This window comes from Canis lupus, chromosome 4, assembly GCF_003254725.2.
Source record: "Canis lupus dingo isolate Sandy chromosome 4, ASM325472v2, whole genome shotgun sequence".
Taxonomy (NCBI): Eukaryota; Metazoa; Chordata; class Mammalia; order Carnivora; family Canidae; genus Canis; species Canis lupus.
The window spans coordinates 4,713,957-4,736,137 of NC_064246.1; the positions used below are offsets into that span (position 1 = coordinate 4,713,957).

The 22,181-nt window shown below is 37.0% G+C and overlaps 1 protein-coding gene across 6 annotated transcripts in view; it reads left to right on the forward strand.

Annotated features, from left to right (window-relative positions):
- ARID4B (AT-rich interaction domain 4B) overlaps positions 1-22,181 on the forward strand; it is a 149,708-nt gene that overhangs the window by 44,219 nt on the left and 83,308 nt on the right. For all 6 annotated transcript variants that reach the window (XR_003137294.3, XM_025448626.3, XM_025448629.3 and 3 more), the window contains exons 3-4: positions 16,793-16,903; positions 19,543-19,608. Coding sequence is in view for 5 of the 6 variants with exons in the window: in XM_025448626.3 (XP_025304411.3) it covers positions 16,793-16,903; positions 19,543-19,608 (177 nt within the window). In the remaining variant the exon portion in view is untranslated. The remainder of the gene's footprint in view (positions 1-16,792; positions 16,904-19,542; positions 19,609-22,181) is intronic.

The window sequence follows — 22,181 nt, forward strand, 5'->3', positions numbered from 1 at the left end:
AACATTGATTGCTCATTCCTTCTCCCAGAGCTTCTAAATCAGGATGTCTAGAGTGGAGCCTGAGAATTTGCATTTCTAACAAGTTCGGAGATGATGCTTGATACATTTGGCCCTCGGAGCACACTTTGAAGCACACTTTGAAGACCTCTTTCCTAATTTGTAATATAATCCACAATTTATGGAAACCAGATTATGTCATCTGCCAAATAACATCTATAGGCATACTGAACACAGTAAATATGCTGAAAGTGAATGGACTACTTTCAACCCCTCTGTGTTCTCTGCTTGCCACTTTCATTCAGGATGTATATGTTATTGGGAAACATGGCTCAGGTAGATTAACATAAATATATTTACTTTCTGGTGCACCTGGGTGGCTCATTTGGTTAAGCATCTGCCTTCAACTCAGGTCATGATCTCCAGGTCCTGGGATCAAGCCCTGCATTGGGCTCCCTGCTCAGCAAGGGGTCTGCTTCTCTGTCTTTCCTCCTCTGCCCATCCTCCCTGCTCATTCTTCTCTCTCTCTTTCTCTCTCTCTAAAATGGATCAAATCTTTAAAAAAAAAAAAAGAAAAAAAAAACTTTCTAATCTTTTTAAGATAAGTAAATAAAATATTCTGTATTTTTTATGTGTTAGGTGAATTGTCCCCAGACTACTTGTGATTTCTCATCTCACCTGCATAATCAGACCAGTGGATTATTTCTTCAGCATTTTCTTGGAAAATGGGCTAGCAAGGGAAACGCTAGAATTTCAGGGCTTTATTGGCTTTTCTTTCCAGCATTCCTAGCTGGAAAGAAAATGAAAGGGAATCTCACTGAAAATTTTTCATGACTTCACTGGGGTCAGAGAATCTAAAGGAGGCAGAGGTTAGCTGGTGGCAAGGTGGGCATGGTCATCACAATTGGTGACACGGCAGGCTTGGTAATGTAATTTTGAAAATGTTCTGATCTACATGGGATCCTAGTTTGATGAGTCACCTGTTTGGTTGGTATAAATTTTTAAAAGTCCAGATCTGATGATGAGCAGTCTGATGTAAGGTATCATGTTAGAGTGCCTTGAGGATTGAATGCTTTGTTCTCAGAGCCCATTGAAAAAAGGCAAGATCAAGTACTCCGGATGGCCTGTTATATAGATCCCTGTATATAGTGTGGCCCTTTCTACCTGCTTTCATTTATGATATCTTGTGTTCATTTATTTAAATAAGTGCAGTGGAGAAGGGTAAATGGTTCTTAAAATATGGCTGGAACTATTTGATATTGCCTCTGATGTAACAGTAATTTCTCGTGATCTAGATGACAACCAGTGTGACATCAATTTCTCGTGATCTAGATGACAACCAGGGTGACCTAGCAATAAGACTAGATGCATATGCAGAGGCAGGAGATAGTTTTGACTTAAGTATGTTTCTCTACACCTATTCTGAAATTACTTCTTTTGGTTCTAAGTGAAGAGATATCGTCAACAACTAACAGAATCTCCATTTAGTGTGATGTAGTATGGTAGGAATGGCGAAATAAAAGCCATTTGGTGCCACCATCAAAAACTTGAAAGATGCTGGGTTGGTGATCAGGTGAAATATAAACCAAAACCCCAAAATAGAATAACAAGAAGAAAAAAAACCCTAAAATATGCACACAAGAAAATAAGGCATTTAAAAAGTCTCACATTATTGTCTTTAATACCACTTTTATCTTGTAGACTGATGGGTTAGGTAGGGATCAGACGTATCATATCAGAAAATTCTTTCCAGGGGGATCCCTGGGTGGCTCAGCGGTTTAGTGCCTGCCCAGGGCATGATCCTGGTCCTGGGATCAAGTCCCACGTCGGGCTCCCTGCATGGAGCCTGCTTCTCCCTCTGCCTGTGTCTCTGCCTCTCTCTCTGCCTCTCTCTCTCTCTCTCTCTTTCTGTCTCTCATGAATACATAAATAAAATCTTTAAAAAAAATTCTTTCCAGTTTTAGTGATAGTTTTAATACAAATTGAGACTCAATGGGAGGCAAGGACTATATATTGTAAGCGATTTTATTCTTCAGAATTATTCTTCAAAATATTTTTCTAGAGCAGTTCCAGAGTACCTAACTTTGTATTATAGTGTAATGTGTGTGCTGTGGTTAACCAGAATCCAGACAAGTTACTCAATATGTATTCAGTTCAGTGAGAAAAGAATAGGTTAATAGACTTAGAACTTTTTTTTTTTTTTGTAGAATGTTGAAATCTTGTTTTCAATGTAATCTTTCAAAACTGTGGATCAAATTACTATTGGGTTTCCTGAGACTTTGGTTTGAAGGCTTTGACAGTGCTTCCTTTCCAGTCCAAATCACACTAGTTGAATATACAACCTTAAATGTGTCCAGTTAGTCTTCTCAATGTCATAGACCTATATTGTGACAATGTAGCCTAAAATTTTAAACTGGAATTGGTATAATGTTTATATAGATGTGAACTAAGTACTAAGCATCCCAGGACATTATGGATGCTTAGCAAATCTTTATAGAATTGTAGTTATAGGCAACCCAGGAGGCTCAGCAGTTTAGTGCTGCCTTCGGCCCAGGGGGTGATCCTGGAGGCCCGGGATCGAATCCCTTGTTGGGCTCCCTGCATGGGGCCTGCTTCTCCCTCTGCCTGTGTCTCTGCCTTTCTCTCTCTCTCTCTGTCTCTCATGAATACTAAATAAGATCTTAAAAAGAAAAGAATTGGGATCCCTGGGTGGCGCAGCGGTTTGGCGCCTGCCTGCCTTTGACCCAGGGCGCGGTCCTGGAGACCGGGATCGAATCCCACGTCAGGCTCCCGGTGCATGGAGCCTGCTTCTCCCTCTGTCTGTGTCTCTGCCTCTCTCTCTCACTGTGTGCCTATCATAAATAAATAAAAGTTAAAAAAAAGAAAAGAATTGTAGTTACATTTTATATTACTCTACGTTGATAAGCTTCTGATGGGTTTTTAATTAAGACTGTTTTGATTATTGTTAATAGAAACCATCTCAGATTATCAAAATCAGAAAAGGGAATTTATTTTAAGGAAAGCTAGTACCCAAGAGCAGAAAATCCAGTCAGATTTTTAGGAGGGATTTAAGTAAGTTGGGAGTTGGAGAGCTAGCAGGAACTAGCTAGCTATTCCTTAGGCATTTAGAGGGCATACACACACAGTCTCTTATGTGTCCCTTGTTTCTCTGTACATCTGTTAAGTTCTTTATTTCTGACTCTTTCTTTGCAGACCAGTTTTCTCTTTGTTCCCTACATGTCAGAAAATGGCTATAGACAATATTATTTTGCTCTACCAACAAATTGATTAGCATTTTATCATTAAATTCCTAGGACAGAGAACTTGATCTGCCCAGTTTGGATCAAGTGTCTGGCTACCAGTCTAATCAACTTGTTGGCAAAGTATATTGCCAGAACATATCTCTGTTAGGAGAAATAATCTAATAATTGATGCCTGTCACATTACCAGCTTAGTCTTTATGAAACTATATGGCCTCTTTCTTTCTTTCTTTCTTTCTTTCTTTCTTTCTTTCTTTCTTTCTTTCTTTCTTTCTTTTTTAAGACTTTATTTATTCATGAGCAACACACAGAGAAAGGCAGATACATACGCAGAGGGAGGAGCGGCTCCCTGCGGGGAGCCTGATACAGGACTCAATCCCAGAACCCTGGGATCATGACCTGAGCCTAGGGGCAGACTTCAACCACTGAGACTTCCAGGCCTTTTTTTATTGTAAAAATTTGGTTATCTGAGGGACACTTGGGTGGCTCAGTTGGTTAAGCATCTGACTCTTGGTTTTGGCTCAGGTCATGATCTTGAGGTCATGGGAGTCTGCTTCTCTCCCTCTCTCTCTGCCCCTCCCCTTGCATATGTGCTCTCCCTTCTCTCTCAAATAAATAAATAAATCTTTTTAAAAAAATTGGTTATCTGATAAGTTAACAGATAACAGAACTATTACAGATTTGTCAGCACATGATACAATTTTCTATGTAACAGATCACAACTTTGTTATGTATTTTACTTACATACATATACATCTTATATGCTTATTATGTTACTATTTTCTTTTTTTTTAAGATTTCATTTATTTATTCATGAGAGAGACAGGAGAGAGAGAGAGGCAGAGACATAGGCAGAGGGAGAAGCAGGCTCCACGCAGGGAGCCTGATGTGGGATTCGATCCTGGGACTCCAGAATCATGCCCTGGGCCGAAGGCAGGCGCTAAACCTCTGAGCCACCCAGAGATCCCTTATATTACTATTTTCAATCTCACTGTACAAATGTGAAGCTAGGCTCAGAGAAGTTAATCTACCTCAAAGGTCATATACCTAGTAAGTCACAAACCTAGAGTTTGAAACAGGTACTCTGATTCTAGAGCTCATGCTTTTGACCCCTCACTATAAGATGGTTCTCATTATAAGGCATTTTGAAATATAAAGATTTATCTGAACAAAACTCTCATTCAGCCAGGCTTAACTAATGTCTGGCTTCTTTGGTTCAGTAAATGTTTCCTGAATTCCTCCTACATGCAGGTGTGATTCTAGGATGAGGGCATCAAGAAGTGAGTAAGAGTCTTTCTATCTTACGTTGCTCAATCTAGGAGAGAGATACAAATCATTAAAATACAGTGTGAAATATTCACCTTTGCAGAATGTTTGTATCTGTTTGGGACAAGTAAAGCGAGTATAAAGTGTAAAAGTGAGTATTGTAGTATTGGTTACAAAGGAGTTAATATATCAGTGATCTGAAATTAGAAGTTCTAGGGCTTAGAATGCTTATATGTGGGTTGGTTTGTTTTGGTCACTAGACAAGTAATGGACAGGTTTTCAAGTGATCAAAGATTAGTTTCCTTTTTCTAAATTAAAAGAATTTTTTAATTTAGAGAGAGAGCATGGTGGGGAGGCTCCCTGCCCTGCTCAGAGCCTGACAAGGGGATCAACCTTACGACCCCAAGATTATGACCTGAGCCAAAATCAAGAGTTGGATGCTTAACTGACTGAGCCACCCAGGTGGCCCTAGATTAATTTCCTATTGATGGCTTCTTTCAGGGTTATATTCTTGAGGATGTAAAACAGGACAAAAACTTGGTTGGTGAGCCAGACAGCCATCAAGTGGGAACAAATAGTTACAGCCCTGGTGTAACTGGTGTACCAGTCATTTCAGGGTCAAATGGAGGTTGCTCAGGATCCAGACTCAGTGAGAGGCCCAATCATCTAAAGGAAATACCCCTAAGTGGAGTTTTGTGGGATCCAGAGTGGTTAGTAGTGCAAAGCTGGGTCTTGGCTCAGGGCCATGGAGTAGCAGGGTCTGAGGAGATTGTGGAATATGACTATACTGTTAGGTGTCTGAGGTGTTGATCTCTGGTTTTGTACCTATTTAAAAGAAAAGGACAAAATCAGTGTTAGGTTGAACTATATAAATTGCCAATATTTGACATTTTTGACCTATAAAAATAGCAGTTTCGTCTGTTTAATCTGATATTGCTCAGTGCTTATCCAGGACTTGTCAGTCTCTTAAGGAGTCTAAATATACTACTTAGTTTTAATTCAAAACTTGCAAGCACCCTACAAGATAAGTCTCCAGTCTACAGAGAAGAAATCAAAGATTAAAATGGTGAAGGTGTGACATATTCCAAGACAGAAAGTTACTAAGTAAGTAAATAGCAATCTCTGGCTCAAAAACCAGAGACTTTTCAAATTTGCCAGGGTACTTTTTTTTTTTTCTTCTCCCATATTTCAAGTGTTTTTATTCTGAGCAGTAGGTACAAAAAATAATTACAGATATGTCTTACTCCGAAGAGTTCAGTACTCTGCACAGGCTGTCTCGGATCTGATCCACTTTTACAGATTTAACAGACTCTTACATTCACTTTATAGTACGCTTCCTTCTTGCTCTCACTGGAAATGGAGCCACAGGTGGGACTGCACCTTGTCAGACCTCATTGAGGAACTCCAGATTGAGATAGGCCGGGATGTGGATGGAGTCCCTGGTCAGCAAGGATGGGTTAAATGGAAACAAAACAGGAAACATGTACTCTGAAATCAGACAACAAATAGGAGATGGCTTTCATCAGGAGAGCTGGTGAACCAGGTGCCAAACCCTTTGTCCACAGGATTTGCTTTCTCTTTGTTTTCTCTTCTGGCCTCTACTGTTTATCTCCTTATCATCTTCTGTTTCATCCATCCTCCTCCTACTCCCTCCCTGCTTCTGTCTCCCTCTTTCTGCATTCATGAAGGACTAAGTACATAAAGGTTGGAGTAGCACAGATTAGACTGTGTAGTGATTAGCATTCACTTTATAGAATCACTTTTAAGGTATGGAAGAACATTCATGCTCTATTAAGTGAAAAACAAAATTTACAGTGAAGTAAGAGTAGCTGATCAAACTATCTGTCATCTATCTCTCTAGTTATTTTGCTTGGGGAAAATATCTGGAATGGTATTCTGATAGTCATCTCTGAGAAGACAGACACTTCTGCTAATCTGATTTTTCTCCTTAGTTTTCTATTATTATTTTTATTGGTAACAAAATGTAATTTTCAGGTCATCTTAAAAAACCTTGGCAAATGGGGACTTTCAAGGATTGTTATTATTTTTGGAAATCAAACAAATTCTTAGAAAATGTTCTCTAGATGTATCCTTAGTGACTTATCTTGCGACATTTCAAAATGTTCTACTTACTGCCCTTCAATTCATGCCAAAGTAGGTATTACTAATATGCCCAGATAGACATAGACCATAACAATGCCAGTTTATGGTTTCTCTTTGTAATTTCTGATTTTTGGATTGGCCACTAAGCTCTAAAATTCCAGATCATTAAAGTTTAAATATTATAAATAAGTATGGTATGTTCTGAGGGTGACATTAGTCTGAAGCAGTTTCATTTAGTTTGAATAAGATTTTGACCTCACCAGCAAGATAACAAACAAGAGTAACCTATTCTGGGGCTTCTGGCTGGCTCAGTGGATTAAGCATCTACTTTTGGCTCAGGTCATGATCCCCGGGCCCTGGATTGGGCCCCACATTGGGCTCCCTGCTCAGCGAGGAGCTTGCTTCTCCTTCTCCCTCTGTCTGCCACTCCCCCTGCTTGTACTGTTTCTCTGTCAAATAAATGTAAAAGATATTTTTTTAAAAAGGAAGAAAGAAAGAAAAAAAAAGACTGATCTTTTCTGAGGACAAAATAAATTGGCTACCTTTGTGTTATATGAGGAAAGTGCGTGTGCTTTTTTTAGCTCATAGGATAATGTCTTAAATGTACAGCAAGCACTTAACAAATGTCCTTCCTACATTTCTCTCTTACCTCTTTGCTGATAATAGTCTAGTTAGAATGTCTATTTTGAGCCTTTAAAATTCCCAGGAATATGAGGATACCCCTTTGTCAATATCTGTGAATATGCAAGTATCTCTCTGGTTAGTAGAAATGGGGATAAAATTTACTTACAGGTAATTTGTTGTCCCATCTTCTAAAGTAACTTAAATTTTAGGAAAATATTAGGAAATATAGTTGGCATCCACAGAAAATTTTTGTGTTTGGGGGAAAAGTTTGTTTGTTTGTTTGTGAGAGAGAGAGCACACCTCAAGCAGACTATGCTGACTGAGGAGCCTGATGTGGGGCTTGATCTCATGACCTTGAGATTGAGACCTGAGCTGAAACCAGGAGTCAGACGCTTAACTGACTGAGCCACCCAGGTGCTCCTGATTATTTGTTAATATGCAAGAACTTTTATAATCCAGTTAAAAAAAGTAACTCAAAAAGATGGATAAAGAGCACAAATGAGCAACTCATAGGAAAAGATATACAGGTGCCCAATAAATATATATAAGTACCTTAAAAATAATTTACTCTCAGAGAATAATGAATTTACAGTACAAATAATATGTATATATGTATATGTATGTAGTACTTGTTACCTTTATCTTCATACTTCTTGAGAGGAAGCTGCAGCCATCATGTCCTGTTACCCTGAAGTATTCCAGTGTGTAATTCCCAACAAAAAGGCCACTCTTGTACCTATCCGGCATTCATCCCTCTAAATCAGGAAGTCATCTTGGGTATAGTACTGCCACCGTATCCACAGATCCCTTTTAAATTTTACCAACTCTCCTAAGAATATCTCTTTTTCCTTTCTGGTCCATGCAGGAATTCATGTTGCATTTGACTGTCATATCTCTTCAGACTACTTCAATCTAAAACTGTTGCCTAGTTTTCCTATATTTCATATTCTTTAGAGTTTTAAGGAATTCTGTAGGGTAACTTCTTCAATCTGGGTCTAGGTTTTCTCATTGTCAGATGCTGCACAGAAGGTTGCTCCTTTGTCTTCAGTATATTCCATCATTGTACCACTGATAATTGAGTAATATTCCAAAATTCTACCAATATACTGTTCATCAGACCAGATTCATCAAGTTAGCATCTATAGACAATGCTATGAATCTCTCATCTTTATGATAACTGCCAAAAGATGATTCTCTATTTCCATCATTCCTGTTATATTTATTAACATTTTACTATAAGGGAGAACTTTCCCTTTTCTGCATTTACTTATTTATTTATCATTTATTCACTTGTCGGTATGGACTCATGGATGCCAGTTTTAATGAGTGGGTTGTAATTTGTTATTAAATTTTTTAACTGAGGTATAATTTACTTATAGTGTAATATATACATCTTAAGTCAGTCAGTTTTGACATACACATGTATGCCTATCAAGGATAACAGGTGTTTATTTTGATGCTCAAAGTTTTCCCTCTGTGGCCCTTCATTTGGTTCTTGTGTCTCTTCGGAATGCCTCCCGTAATTTATTGAGCATTTCCTTACTTTCTGGCCCAAGATGTTTCAGATTCTTCTTGTACTTTCCATGCCGAACTTTGAAGTCAGCCATTTCTCCAAAGATCTTTGGTTTCTGTTAATGTAGGATGGGATTTAGAAACCAAGAGATAGGCCATTAGTATGTTTTTGGTTACTGGGCTATAAATTGCTCTTGGGCCTTCCTAGTGGACAGGTTAGGAAAATATATATATGTATATATATGTGCACAGAGGCACATAAATATATATATATGTGTGTGTGTGTGTATACCACACCACTGTAACTAAGTTTTTTATGTGTATATATAATGCAACCATGAATTTGTATTTCTTTTCTTTTTTTAAAGATTTTATTTATTTATTCATGAGAGACACACAGAGAGAGGCAGAGACATAGGCAGAGGGAGAAGCAGGCTCCCTGCAGGGAGCCCAATACAAGACTTGATCCCAGGACCCCAGAATCATGACCTGAGCTGAAGTCAGATGCTCAACCACTGAGCCACCCAGGTGCCTCTGAATTCATAATTCGAATTCCAGGCCAGTACCTTAGATGATGACTTTTTTTTTTTTTTTTTTTTAAGACTTACTTATTTTAGAGAGAGGGAGCACATAGGCAGGGAAGGGGTATTGGGAAAGGGTGAGAGCAAATCTTAAACAGACTCCCTACCCAGCTCCGACCTAGATGCAGGTCTGGAACTCCAGAGTTTCTTGATATCATGACCTGAGCTAAAACCAAGAGTCAGAGGCTTCACCAACTGAGCCACACAGGTGCCCCACCTTGGACTTCTTTATAGCCTTTCCCCTTCCTTCCTTTTAAATTTCCTTGGCAGTGACATGGCCCCATTATCTTCAATATATTTACTTATTTGATCAGTGAGTTTACTTATTTGATGAGTGTAACAAATTTAATTGTGCTGCTCATTTCCTCTGTTTCTGTTTAGCAACTACCATGTCCTTAACCACAGGTCGGCCTGTGCTTCCATGTGACTCTCACAGGCTCCTCCTCATTACCTTGTCTACTCAGCATCTGTCCCATCCCTCTATGCCTCCCCAGCCCTTACCCCTCACTATTCCATGTCCTTAGTACCACATGAAAAGGAAGAGAGGAAATGGTCCCAGAGAAGATTTTAAAGTTAGATTACACAGTTTTCTTTATTTCTTCAATGTACTTAGGGGTATTTTTTTCATGTTCTAAAAAATTGTGCATTTTACTTTTTAAATGACATACCCTTTGGCATATAAGTGTATTTTTCATTCCTCTGTTGGAATTTTCTCTGCTATTGTTTTAATGCCTCTTTCAGATTGTCATGTGCAAAAGGTCATTTTCCTAGATTTATTGTTACACTTGTGTGTTTAAATATATTTATTTACTTGGGGTTTTAGCATCAGATTTAATACTCTTGTTCTCTGTTTCTCCTGACTGCATTGGCACTGCCAAAACCAGTTTGAATGCTTACCCTTCTGAAGAGACTACATCAGTCAAATGCCATCAGGCATGTTTTGCTTTTTTTTTTTTTAAAAAAAAGATCTTGAATAACTGAATATTTCCTGGGCAGTGTCAACAGTAGTCAGCCATTTGGAGAATTGATTCAACTATTGTCTCTCTGAAGCTTACTTCAAATATTTGGTATACTGCAGCCCAAGGCACATTAGAAATTACTGTTGGTTCCTTTGGGCACTTGTATGTTTCACTGGCATTTTGGCTTCTTAAAGGATTAATTATCCACCAATAGCTAATTTAAAAATTGCGTATGCTTTTTAGTGTTCCCATGGAATTCAATGGTTTTTAGGTGCCAGTTAGGGCATTTGGTAGATTGACTAGAAAAATAATTGTTTAAGCAATGCTGGATAACTATGAGGTAGCCGTTGCCTTGACAACTAGAAAACTGTTCTGTTTGCTAAACAAAGGTATGGTAATTTAGTAGTTTAATTTCCTTTTTGGTATGGAGGTGCTGCATAATAACATTTTATTTTAGCCTCTGAGATTGTCCATATTATTGACAAAAATCAGAGAAGCAGAGCAAAAAGAGAAGGTAAGAAGAGTTTTTTTCTGGTTTAAAGGCATGTATATCTAACAGGGTCAGTGTTGGTCCAAGTAATCTTAGTTAACCTGCTGAATAATTCTTTGTATAACTCTGTTGAACCAAAATCTGGGAGTCCTAGAATAGGTATATTGTCTTGGTTATCTTTCTACTGTACTAAAGGGTTGTGATATATACTTCATAATAGAGCATCCACACAAACATTTTAACCTGTTGCTACTAATATCAACAGGATTACTTTATTTCTGAATTGAATGAGGGGATGATATTTAAACACCTCCTCCCCTACCTCCACCATATATACACACAATTTTATGCTAGCATTTGTTCTATTTGTGTGGTATCTCTTTTGTATAGGACCTGAAATTTTTTTTTTTTTACCTCACAGTTTTTCTCCAAATTATTAAGTAATAGTAACAGTCTTTATTTGGCACTGTTTTCTGAGCCATGTTCCAAGCACTTTACTGTAGCATTTCAGTTCTCATCCCTGTGAGATAGTCACTCTATATCATGAGGTACAGACTAGCCTAAAGTCACCCAGCTACCAAGTGGTAGATTTGAACCTAAGCATGTAATTCAAGAGCCTGTGCTCTGAATTTACTATATTGTACTGACTCTTATTAATATAGTCATTCTAAATACATTAGAAAGTACAAAAGAGTGTTAATAAGAAAAATAAAAATAACCCATAATTCTAATCACTACAGATTAGAATACTTTTTTAAAAAAGATTTTATTTATTTATTCATGAGACACACAGAGAGGGGCAGACACAGGCAGAGGGAGAAGCAGGCTCCCTGCAGGGAGCCTGATGTGGGACTCCATCCTAGGACCCCAGGGTCACGCCCTGAGTGGAAGGCAGACAGACGCTCAACTGCTGAGCCACCCAAGTGTACCTACTTTTTTTCCCCTAAGATTATAATACTTTTTACTGTTCTCATGAAGTCTTGTAATATCTGGGTTTCTTTCAAAATAATCATTGTTTAGGAGGAATGGGTACGAGTATAGATCAGACAAAATTGTGTTGATGGGGATCCCTGGGTGGCGCAGTGGTTTGGCGCCTGCCTTTGGCCCAGGGCGCGATCCCGGAGACCCGGGATCGAATCCCACATCAGGCTCCCGGTGCATGGAGCCTGCTTCTCCCTCTGCCTGTGTCTCTGCCTCTCTCTCTCTCTCTCTCTCTCTCTCTCTCTCTCTGTGTGACTATCATAAATAAATTTAAAAAAAAAAATTGTGTTGATGATTGTGGGAGCCAGACTATGAGTATATGGGGGATTTATTATATAGTTCCATCTTCTTTTGTGTATGTTTGAAATGTTCTTTAGTATATGTTTTATTTTTATTTTCTTAGAAGGAGCAGGTGCGCCTGAGGGACAGGGAGCAGGGGAGAGGGAAAGAGAGAATCTTAAGGAGGCTCTGCTCCCAGCATGGAGCTGTGGTGAGGCTAGATATCACGACTCTGAGATCATGACTTCACCTGAAATCAAGAGTTAGAGACTCAGTTGACTGAACCACCCAGATGCCCCCCCGCCCCCAGTATATATTTTAAAAAGCAAAGAATACATGCCAATTTTAACAAACAAAAAAGAAACTTTATTTTTATTTATTTTTTAAAGAACAGGAAGGCTTGGGTGCCTGGGTTAGCTCAGTTTTTGTCCACCTTCTTATTTTGGCTCAGGTTATAATCTCGGGGTGGTGAGATTGAGCCCCACATCAGACTGCACTAAGCATGGAGCCTGCTTAAGATTTTCCCTCTCTGGGATCCCTGGGTGGCTCAGCGGTTTGGCGCCTGCCTGTGGCCCACGGCGTGATCCTGAAGACCGGGGATCAAGTCCCGCTTCAGGCTCCCTGCCTGGAGCCTGCTTCTCCCTCTGCCTGTGTCTCCTCCTCTCTCCTCTCTGTCTCTTATGAATAAATAAATAAAATCTTTAAAGAAAAAAAAAAAAGATTCTCCCTCTCCTGCTTCCCCCATTCCCCCGTGTGTGGGCAAGTTTGCTGTCTCTCAAAAAATAAAGAACAGGAAGACTTATTTTGAAATATTTTCATACATATACCCCTGTATTCCATTCCCTTTCAAAAAGGTTAATCCCTTTTTAGCAGTTATTCCTATCTTTTTTTATGTTTTTATATATGTGTGATATAAATATATTTGATTAATTTTTCTTTTTTTTCTTTTTTTAAAATTTTGCTTTTCTAGAAATAGAGAAAGCTTAACCATTTGACTCACCCCCCCCCCCCGTTTTTTTCTTTTCCTTTTTTTTTTTTTTTTTTTTTTAGATTTTATTTATTCATGAGAGAGAAAGAGAGAAGCAGGCTCCATGCAGGGAGCCCGATGTGGGACCTGATCCCTGGACTCCAGGATCATGCCCTGGGCTGAAAGCAGACACTTAACCGCTGGGCTACCCAGGCATCCCCCGTTTTTTCTTTTTAAAATGCTAGAGGCAAAACCTCATTTTAAATGATTGCTCATTGGGGCACCTGGGTGACTCAGTTAAGTGTTAGACTTTTGATTTTAGCTCATGTCATAATCATAGTCTTGGGATCGAGCCCCAGGTTGGGCTCCACTCTCAGCTTGGAGTCTCCTTGAGATACTCTCTCTCCCTCCGCCCATTTCCTCATGTGCATGCCTGTCTCTCTCTCTCTCTCTCTCTCTCTCTCTCTCTCTCTCTCTCAAGTAAAATCTTTAAAGAGAGAGAGAGAGAGAGGAGGATGCCAAATTAGAATTTACATTCGTTTAATGACTTGTTTGCCCACATTGACTGTTTCATAATAGTAATAATAATTGTTAATAGCTAAATACTTGGGGTATCATAATTGAGTGCTTTTTAATATTGACCATGTTTTCCTGTTGTGGACACTGAAGCTTAGAGAGGATTAGTAGCCTACAAAAACTCACCTAGTTAGTGTAAGAAATAGAGCTAGTTAGTATAAGAAATAGAGCTGTGGTTAGGACCCTGTCTTTCTGCCTATGCTATTACTCTGCTTTATTACCTTATGTTACACTAATGATAGAGTGGTAATTTATGCTCTGCTAAAATTATATACACAAACCTGACCGTGTAGGTAGGTTATGGATTTCATTTGTTTTCCGGTAGAAATCCCCGTTCGTATTTTGGTTAGCATAGTTTCACTTCTAGATGATTATGTTTCTTAAAGTGTCTCATTTTGACCATCTCTATAACCCCCCTGCTTTGAGAAACACTCAACAGAGCTATACAGAATTCAAATACTTAGGTTCGTTTAACGATTAAAATTTAGGAACGGAAAAGTTAACTTATGTAAGATGATGCAAAACAAAATAATAGAGGCAGAAGTAAGATCACATCATAGATCTTTGCTTTTCATATGTTGCCTTTAACAGATTAACACTGTTCTAACAATTTATTTCAGTTTAGCAGGCAGGTGTTTATTAGACTTTGATTTCCCTTCTCAAGTATTTTTCTAATAGATATTTTTCTTTAAGGATTTTGCTACTTCCTTTTCATGTATTTTAGCTTGAAGGAAGGGAAATATTACCGTTCCAAATAATAATTTACCTCTACAATATTTGAAGTAATTATTTCTCTTTTCTGTTAGCCTGGATTTTTATGTTGATAAGGATGTGAGATGGGCTTGGTTTGGGGAAAAAAGCTCCTCTTTCAAATTTAAGTTGAATAAATCTGCTCAATAAATGTACTTCTAGCTTGCTATCATTGGAATATTGCCAGGGTTTGGTATGAATATTAATGAAAATAATATGCAAATGGGTTTCTGTATACTAGAAGTGTAAATATATTACTATTCTGTTCCTTTTTTTTCATAATTCTCTAATAAAAATATCTAAAAAGCATATCACTTCTTAAATATTTGTTTCTGAGTAGGCACAAATGTGCAATTTTTGTTTTCTTGTTTTTCTACATTTCACAATTTCATGTTCCTCATCTGTATTTATTTAACTATTTGTCTATAAAAATAAAATTTACTGGCTAAAAGGCAAGATGTGTTAATGGGAGAGGTTTGCAAGTTGTGGAAAGTAATGTCTGTGGTCGTGAAGACAACCCCACCATTTGCTTTTGTAACAGTAACACATAATACCAATTGGACCACAAAGTGAATTGATGAAATTTTCTTAAAATTTGTGGGTAAAGTGCTGTGTGTCTGTTTCATGTTCTTGCTATAATCAAGCTACTAGCTTGTCTGGAATTTAAACAAGATTTTGACCAAGGAAAATGGTATTTTAACAGGGTTAAGGCAAATAGGTAAAGTAGAAAAATGAATCTATTAAGTTTACATGCAAGAGCAATAAAAAGTTACCAAGTTGTAGTCAGTGATATCAATAAATTTAAGTAGTAGTAATTCAGAAATTACTGTCTTGCTATGATGGTATACTTCTGTAATGGCGTAACTATTGAAATATGGGCATTTTCCTAATTAGATATATATAATATTCATATATTCATATCTATATTCTTTTTTTAATTAAACTTTTTTTTTTTAAGTAATTCTACAGTTCAATGTGGGGCTTGAACTCACAGCCCCAAGATCAAGAGTTGCCTGCGCTACTGACTGAGCCAGCCAGGCACCACTCCCCTATGTAGATTTTAAAAACCATATATTTAATATATTTTAATATATTAATTAATATTAATTTATATATTAATATATAAAAGAATAATATATTCTTTTTAAAATGCTTTTCTTGAAATAAATAGGATGTGAAACAAATGGCTACTAAGGAGGCTACCCTCCTATTTTTAGGTGTAGCATCTTTGTTTTGGTTTATTGTGCCATCTCCCACCTATAAAAAAGGTTACTACGATTATTTGATTATATACTTTTGGTATAGTATTAGGACATATATTTTTTTTTTGATCACTCCTAATGTGTATTATCCACAACTGTTTGGGTTGAATTTATTTTAAGATCCAGATGAAATTTGTATTTTCATCATTCACTGCTATATTAACAGCATTTTTCCACTTTGTGTTCTATAGAACTTCTGCAAGATGTTAATAGAAAAAAAACATTTTTTTGGACAAATAGATTAGGAAATGGTGAGGCAGAGTAGGAGTTTGTTCGTTCATTAAACGGATTTTCCCAAACTCTCCCCTCCTTTTTGGTGTGGGGCATCTCAGGATATTAGTACTTCTTATTAGTACTTCTTAAGTCGTGATCACAGGGTCCAAGGGGCTCCCTGCTCAGTGGCAAGTGAATCTGCTCTCCCTTTTCCTCTGCCCCATCCCCCCAACTCATGCTCTCTCAGATAAATAAATAAAATCTTAGTAAGAAACGTACCTGATTGTAAAGAGAGCAGCTAGATTAAGACTATTAAAAACTAAATCATACACACAAAATGAAACTATATCACAAGTGTGGAAACTTAAAATATTTAACATATAAGGGTAAATAAACAGTGAATCCATGCCAGAGCATTTAAGACTTCCCAGATTGGATTTCTTACAGTTTTTTCCAGATATTTGAATACATGTAATTCCTCCCACCCCTTGTATGTTACAATTCTTCCTTAGAATTGTCTAGATAGGAATATGACAAAGGTGTTCTGAATTTGGGTGGTGGCTAAGATGTAATCTAAATATTAAAAGAAATTTTCTCAGACTTTGAGACTTTTAAGAATCTGCCTTCTCTTTAGGTGGCCATATAGTAAATAAAGATTTAAATGAATGGGTAGATGGGATGGTGGATAGAATGATAAACTTAAGCTGATTCATATCATAGACTATATGTATTTTGTATAAAGAAAAAAGACACATTTTTATTTTATATGATGTACATTTAAATAGGTTTTTTTGGACACTTAGATTTTACTTGTCTTTAAGTTTGAGTATTTTATGGATGGTTCTTGTTAACAAATACATTCAATTATGACAACTTTTATAGCCATAATGGGATTAGATATGCCAGACTGAAGTCTAATTGTGCTAAAAAATTAGAGACTTTAAATCTAATTATATTTATTTGCATTTTTAGGCCCTTGATGAGCCTCCCTATTTGACAGTGGGCACTGATGTGAGTGCTAAATACAGAGGAGCCTTTTGTGAAGCTAAGATCAAGACAGCAAAACGACTTGTCAAAGTCAAGGTGCAGTATATGTAGATCTTATAAATTATATGTTCAGTATTTGATATTTAAATTTATATTTGTTGGGGAGGTGTATTTAAGACTTTTTTTCCTGCAAGAAGAGTTTAGTTTTCATATAAGGGTTGTCAAATACCTGAAAACAACACATTATTTGGGGTTTTAAAGTATTCTAATTAGAATGAAGTTAGCTTATTACAAATTGGTATTTTGAGTGCCATTTCAGTATAGACTTGGTACTGTTTGTGTTGTTAACCTTTTAGAGCTGGAAAGGATCTTAGAAGTCATGTAGTTTAATTCTTAACTTTAGACCCCCCTCTCACCATTTTAACCATCAGATTGAGATGTGATTTATAATTGATGGTATTTTAGATAACAATAAAATACGATAGATCTAGTTGTTATTTCCTTATTCTCTACGTTTCTTTAAAAGACCTTTCTTAAATACTTACGTTTTGTCTCAGGTAATGCAGAAGAAGAAATGTAATTGTTTATATTTTAGTAAATTATCAGTGTTGAAAAATATAGGACAAGTGAAATATTTGAAAGTAGATATTTATTCATTTGTCAGTTATTTACTGAGTGGTAAACTGTGCAGGTTAGGCAGGCCTATTTGGTGGGAAGGAGGATGGGGGATATGAAGATGACCTGATCTTTGTCCTCAAGGGAATTATAGTCCAGTTTACCAGATACCCTGTAAAACATTGGTTTGAATACCACCAAGTTAAACAGGCCACAGAGCCTGTTGTATGTCCATTGGAGTGTTTCACATTTTCTTCTGGAGCTTTTTCCATGTATCGTAGGCTCTTTCCTTCTGCATGAATGTATTGAAAAAAGCTTCCTGGGTAGTTCTGATTTATACTCCTACTTAAGATCCATTGTGATAAGACCTTTAAATTAATGGCAAACCTGTAGGAGTCTAGTCTTGGCCACACCATGCCTTTAGTTTTCACATGTGTGGTGACTGTGAGCTCTTTAGTGATTTGATTTTTCTGGGTACTCTTACAGTGTTCTCATAGTGGCATTCCCTGTTCTGATTTCACACACTGGTATTCCCTGAGCATTCTTTTTTTACCACTACTATCTCAGAAATGAAGAGAAAGTTTTTTTTTTTATCAGTTTCCTCACTCTTCCAAACAGAACTCCTGTGAGCACATTGCAACACCTTACTGTGAATTAGACAAAAGCCCTCCTTCCTGGTAGATAGCCTCTTTAGCAGAGCTTGTCATGCAGGTAAGACTTCCGTGTTAGAAAAAGGTGTTCCTTTTGGACAGGAGCAGTTTTATTCCAGGACCCATGCTTTGGTTTGCAGAGCACAGGCTGGATTTTAGCCCTGACTTGCAGTCTTAGCTGGATGTTGCAGTATATGAATGAACCAGCTAAATGGCATGTCTCACTCCTGCCATTTCTTCCTATTAATAAAAGGAAGAGAGAGAACTGTTGGTCTCTACTGCCTCTGTTGATAGCACAGAGTACCAGTACCTTGTGCCTTGTAAATAATGAACATCTAAAACTTGCTAATTTTTTTGGCTACTCTAAAAATCTGTTTATAATTCAAATTATTTTCTCAACAGATAGTTGTATACTTCTCTTCTGGTTTATGATTCAGAGTTAATACATTTCAACAATTTGTTGATGTACTTTTATTCCTTAATCAGTTTTCATTTATTAAACATTTACTATATGCTAAGCACTATATTAGGTATTGAAACTCTAGTGTTAAAAAATCTGATCTCAATTGTAAAATGGCTTACAGTCTAAGTGAGTGACAGAGATACCTAAACATATAATTTGAATAAAGCCTGGTAACGCTTTTGTGTGAGACAAAAATGCCTAGGATGCTGTGACATCTCTTCAATAACTGGTTTGTGAGTATATTACATAGATCAATTACCAAAGACATCTGATAAGACCATGTTGATGGTTCAGTCCCTGTAAGAACTCTTGCTTTGTATAGGGAAAACAACTTTTTCTACATTGAATCCTGGAAGCTATCTTATTCTTCACTAACTAGTGAAGTATTTAAACTTGAGCCCCTATTTTAACTTAATCTCCTCACATCTGATTTCCCATTCTCTGATTTCTGTACTGATAGAGAGTACAGTAAAATTCTGGAGTTTGCCTGAGTTTGAATCTCAGCTGTAAGATGTACCAGTTCTGTGATTTTGGACTGGTTACTTAGTCTTCTCAGTTTTATTATCAACAAAGTGGGAACAGTCATACCTACCTAGTAAGGTTGTTGTAAAGATTAGATGTTTGATGCTTGATCCTGATGCTTAACTCTCAGTAAATGTTTGTTTCTACTACTTATTATTAAACTAGGCCTTCACAGAATGATAAAGGACCTAATAGCCTAAGGTCTCCACCTGTTTTTTCCCCCTCATTGTTTTAGGAAGAGAAATGATACTACTAAAATTATAGCTAATGGTATTGAAAAAGTCTAATACGTGAAACACCAACTGATTTAGTCTGGGAAATTGTTCAATAAAATTTTCAGTTAATCTACTTAGGGATTGAGATTTTATATACACTAGATAGCTGTGATGGATTATTTGTAGTGAAAATGCATTCATATGTTGATGAGTTTGCATCACCTGATTTTTTTGTGTGGGTTTGTTGCTAATTAAATTTGTGATCTTTAGGTAACATTTAGACATGATTCTTCAACAGTGGAAGTTCAGGATGACCACATAAAGGGCCCACTGAAGGTAACTCATTTATTTATTCATTATTAATTCTAATACTTCAATGGGAAACATTAATAATTATACATGGTTATTTCTTTTTAATTCATTTGCTGTTATGAGTTGATAAACATGATTCTCTCTAAATAGACCAGTAGAAAACAATAGAATGTTCAGTGAAACTTTTTTGCGATAGGAAAATCTGTGTTCAGAAATGAAGTGAACATAGAAGAAACATTGAATGCTTTTTATTTACTCATCTGTTTGCATTTCACCATGTTGCACTTCCAGAATTAATAGGTGATGAATTACAGATTAAGTGATGGAGGTTCTGTGATGATGTGAATAGTGAGGACAAAAACCCAACATGTTAACCTCAGAGCTAGTGCTAATTCTTTGAAGCAATTATAGGCAAATGGAATTTTGTAAGGGTTGTCAGGTGATTATTAAAGTGATAAGCATGTTACATATAGATTTATTTATTTGCATTATTTTCTTCTCACTGGCGGGTGAAATAGGTACTGTTCTATTTTCTACTAGTGAACAAGCTAAAGGGAATGTATGGGTAGCCACTGTGTGCTCTTTGGCCCTTTCTAATGTTTAAAAATTGGACAGTGGCCTGCCTGGGTGAGTTTTAAGAAATGCTAACAGAACTGAAGAAACATCTATAGATGCAAAAAGAATCCTTTACTGCAGCTATACTTTTGGAGGAATTACATATGTGTATCTGCCAGTTGTTTGTTTATGGTTGATTTAAAGACTTTAATTGAATCCCCAGAGCTTTAGTGGGTACTAAAGAGAGCTAATAACACTTGTAATTTAAAAAAATCTTGCCTTATAAAAATTGTTTTCCACCATTTCTGTTTTGTAGGTGCCATCTTTAATGTTACGTGCACATGTTCATCATTTGCAGGGACAAAAGACAAAACATGTATACTTAAAATGTGATGCGTGCCACCATTGATGTATTTTATTTATTTATTTATTTTTGCCACCATTAATTTAAATAGCACTTAGTATGTGCTAATGCTGTGCTAGGTCTTTTGCTCATATAATCTTATATAATCCTAACAGCTCTTTAGAGAAGAGGACACTAAAGGCGGTAATCTGGCCATGCCAGCCAGTAATGGCAGAATCAAAATTCTGATAGGCTTACCCCCCTGTATATGAAGCATGTACCTTCTGAATGTTCAGAACCCAAACACTTCTGTACAATATTTGCATTTTTGCCTTGGAAGCACCAGCACACCAGCATAGCTCCAGCTGCCCTCCCTGTTCATGTGGCTGGGGCCAGTTCTGACCAGCTACAAAATATGCCTAGTGTTGTGAAGAGATAGAAAAGGCAACCACTTTGTATCCTCAAGCCCTTTTTTTCTCCTTCTGCTCCTGCTTCTTTATGGCACAGTTGGTTTATTTTACTTGTTTGGTTTTTCTTACTTTATTAAATTGTTTTTTGTCTATGGTTAGGGCTTAGGACCATCTTGATTTTGACATAGGCAGGTATATTAAATTTTGATCCCAAGATTGTTGAAGTGTTTTGTTCTTTTCTTTCTTTTTTTTTTTTTTTGGTATGTGTATAGATTTTGAATTGTTCCCTGTGTACTTCCATAGCTTTAAAAAGTGTCAGCATTTGGATGTTTCTCTTCGAGGAAATAAACCTACCAAAAGTGATGGTCATTTGATCTCAATATATTTTCTAATGAGTTCACATGAAATATAATACCTAGACTACTTATTAAACAAAAAAATGGTACCATGTATTTGACTATAGTCATTTAATAAAGGCTCTGTTAAAATTCCCCAGCATCTCCTTCCCCATTTTGGGCATTGTGTGGGGCTAACAGTCTTTCTCTGAACAAGTTTATTTTTTGTTATCACCATAAAGACCATATACTTGTATTTTATTTTTATTGGGGGTATGATTGACGTATACCATTATATTAGTTCCAGGTGTACAACATAATGATTCGATGTTTGATCAATACAGTAAGCCTCGTTACATCCATCATCATACATAGTTGAAATTTCTTTCTTTTTTTTTTTTTTTTTTTTGCTTGTGATAGAGACTCTTAAGATTTACTCTCTTAGTAACTTTCAGATATGCAATACAGTATTATTGACTGTGGTAACCATGCTGTCTGTACATTACATCCCTAGGACTTATTTTATGATATTTTGTATGTTTACACCACTTTTACCTATTTTGCCCACTCCCCACTCCCTCCCCACCTTCTGGCAATGACCAGTCCATTCTCTGTGTCTATGAGCTTCTCTTTGTTTGTTTTTAGATTCCACATATAAGTGAGCATATGACACTTGTCTTTCTCTAACTTATTTCTCTTACCATAATGTCCTCATAGCCTATCCATGTTGTCCCAGAATGGCAAGATTTCCTTCCTTTTTTTTCTTTTTTTAAAAGATTTTATTTATTTATTACAAAGAGAGAGAGAAAGAGGCAGAGACAGAGGCAGAGGGAGAAACAGGCTCCATGCAGGGAGCCTGATGTGGGACTTGATCCTGGGTCTCCAGGATCATGCCCTGGGCTGAAGGCGGCACTAAACCGCTAAGCCACCGGGGCTGCCAGATTTCCTTCCTTT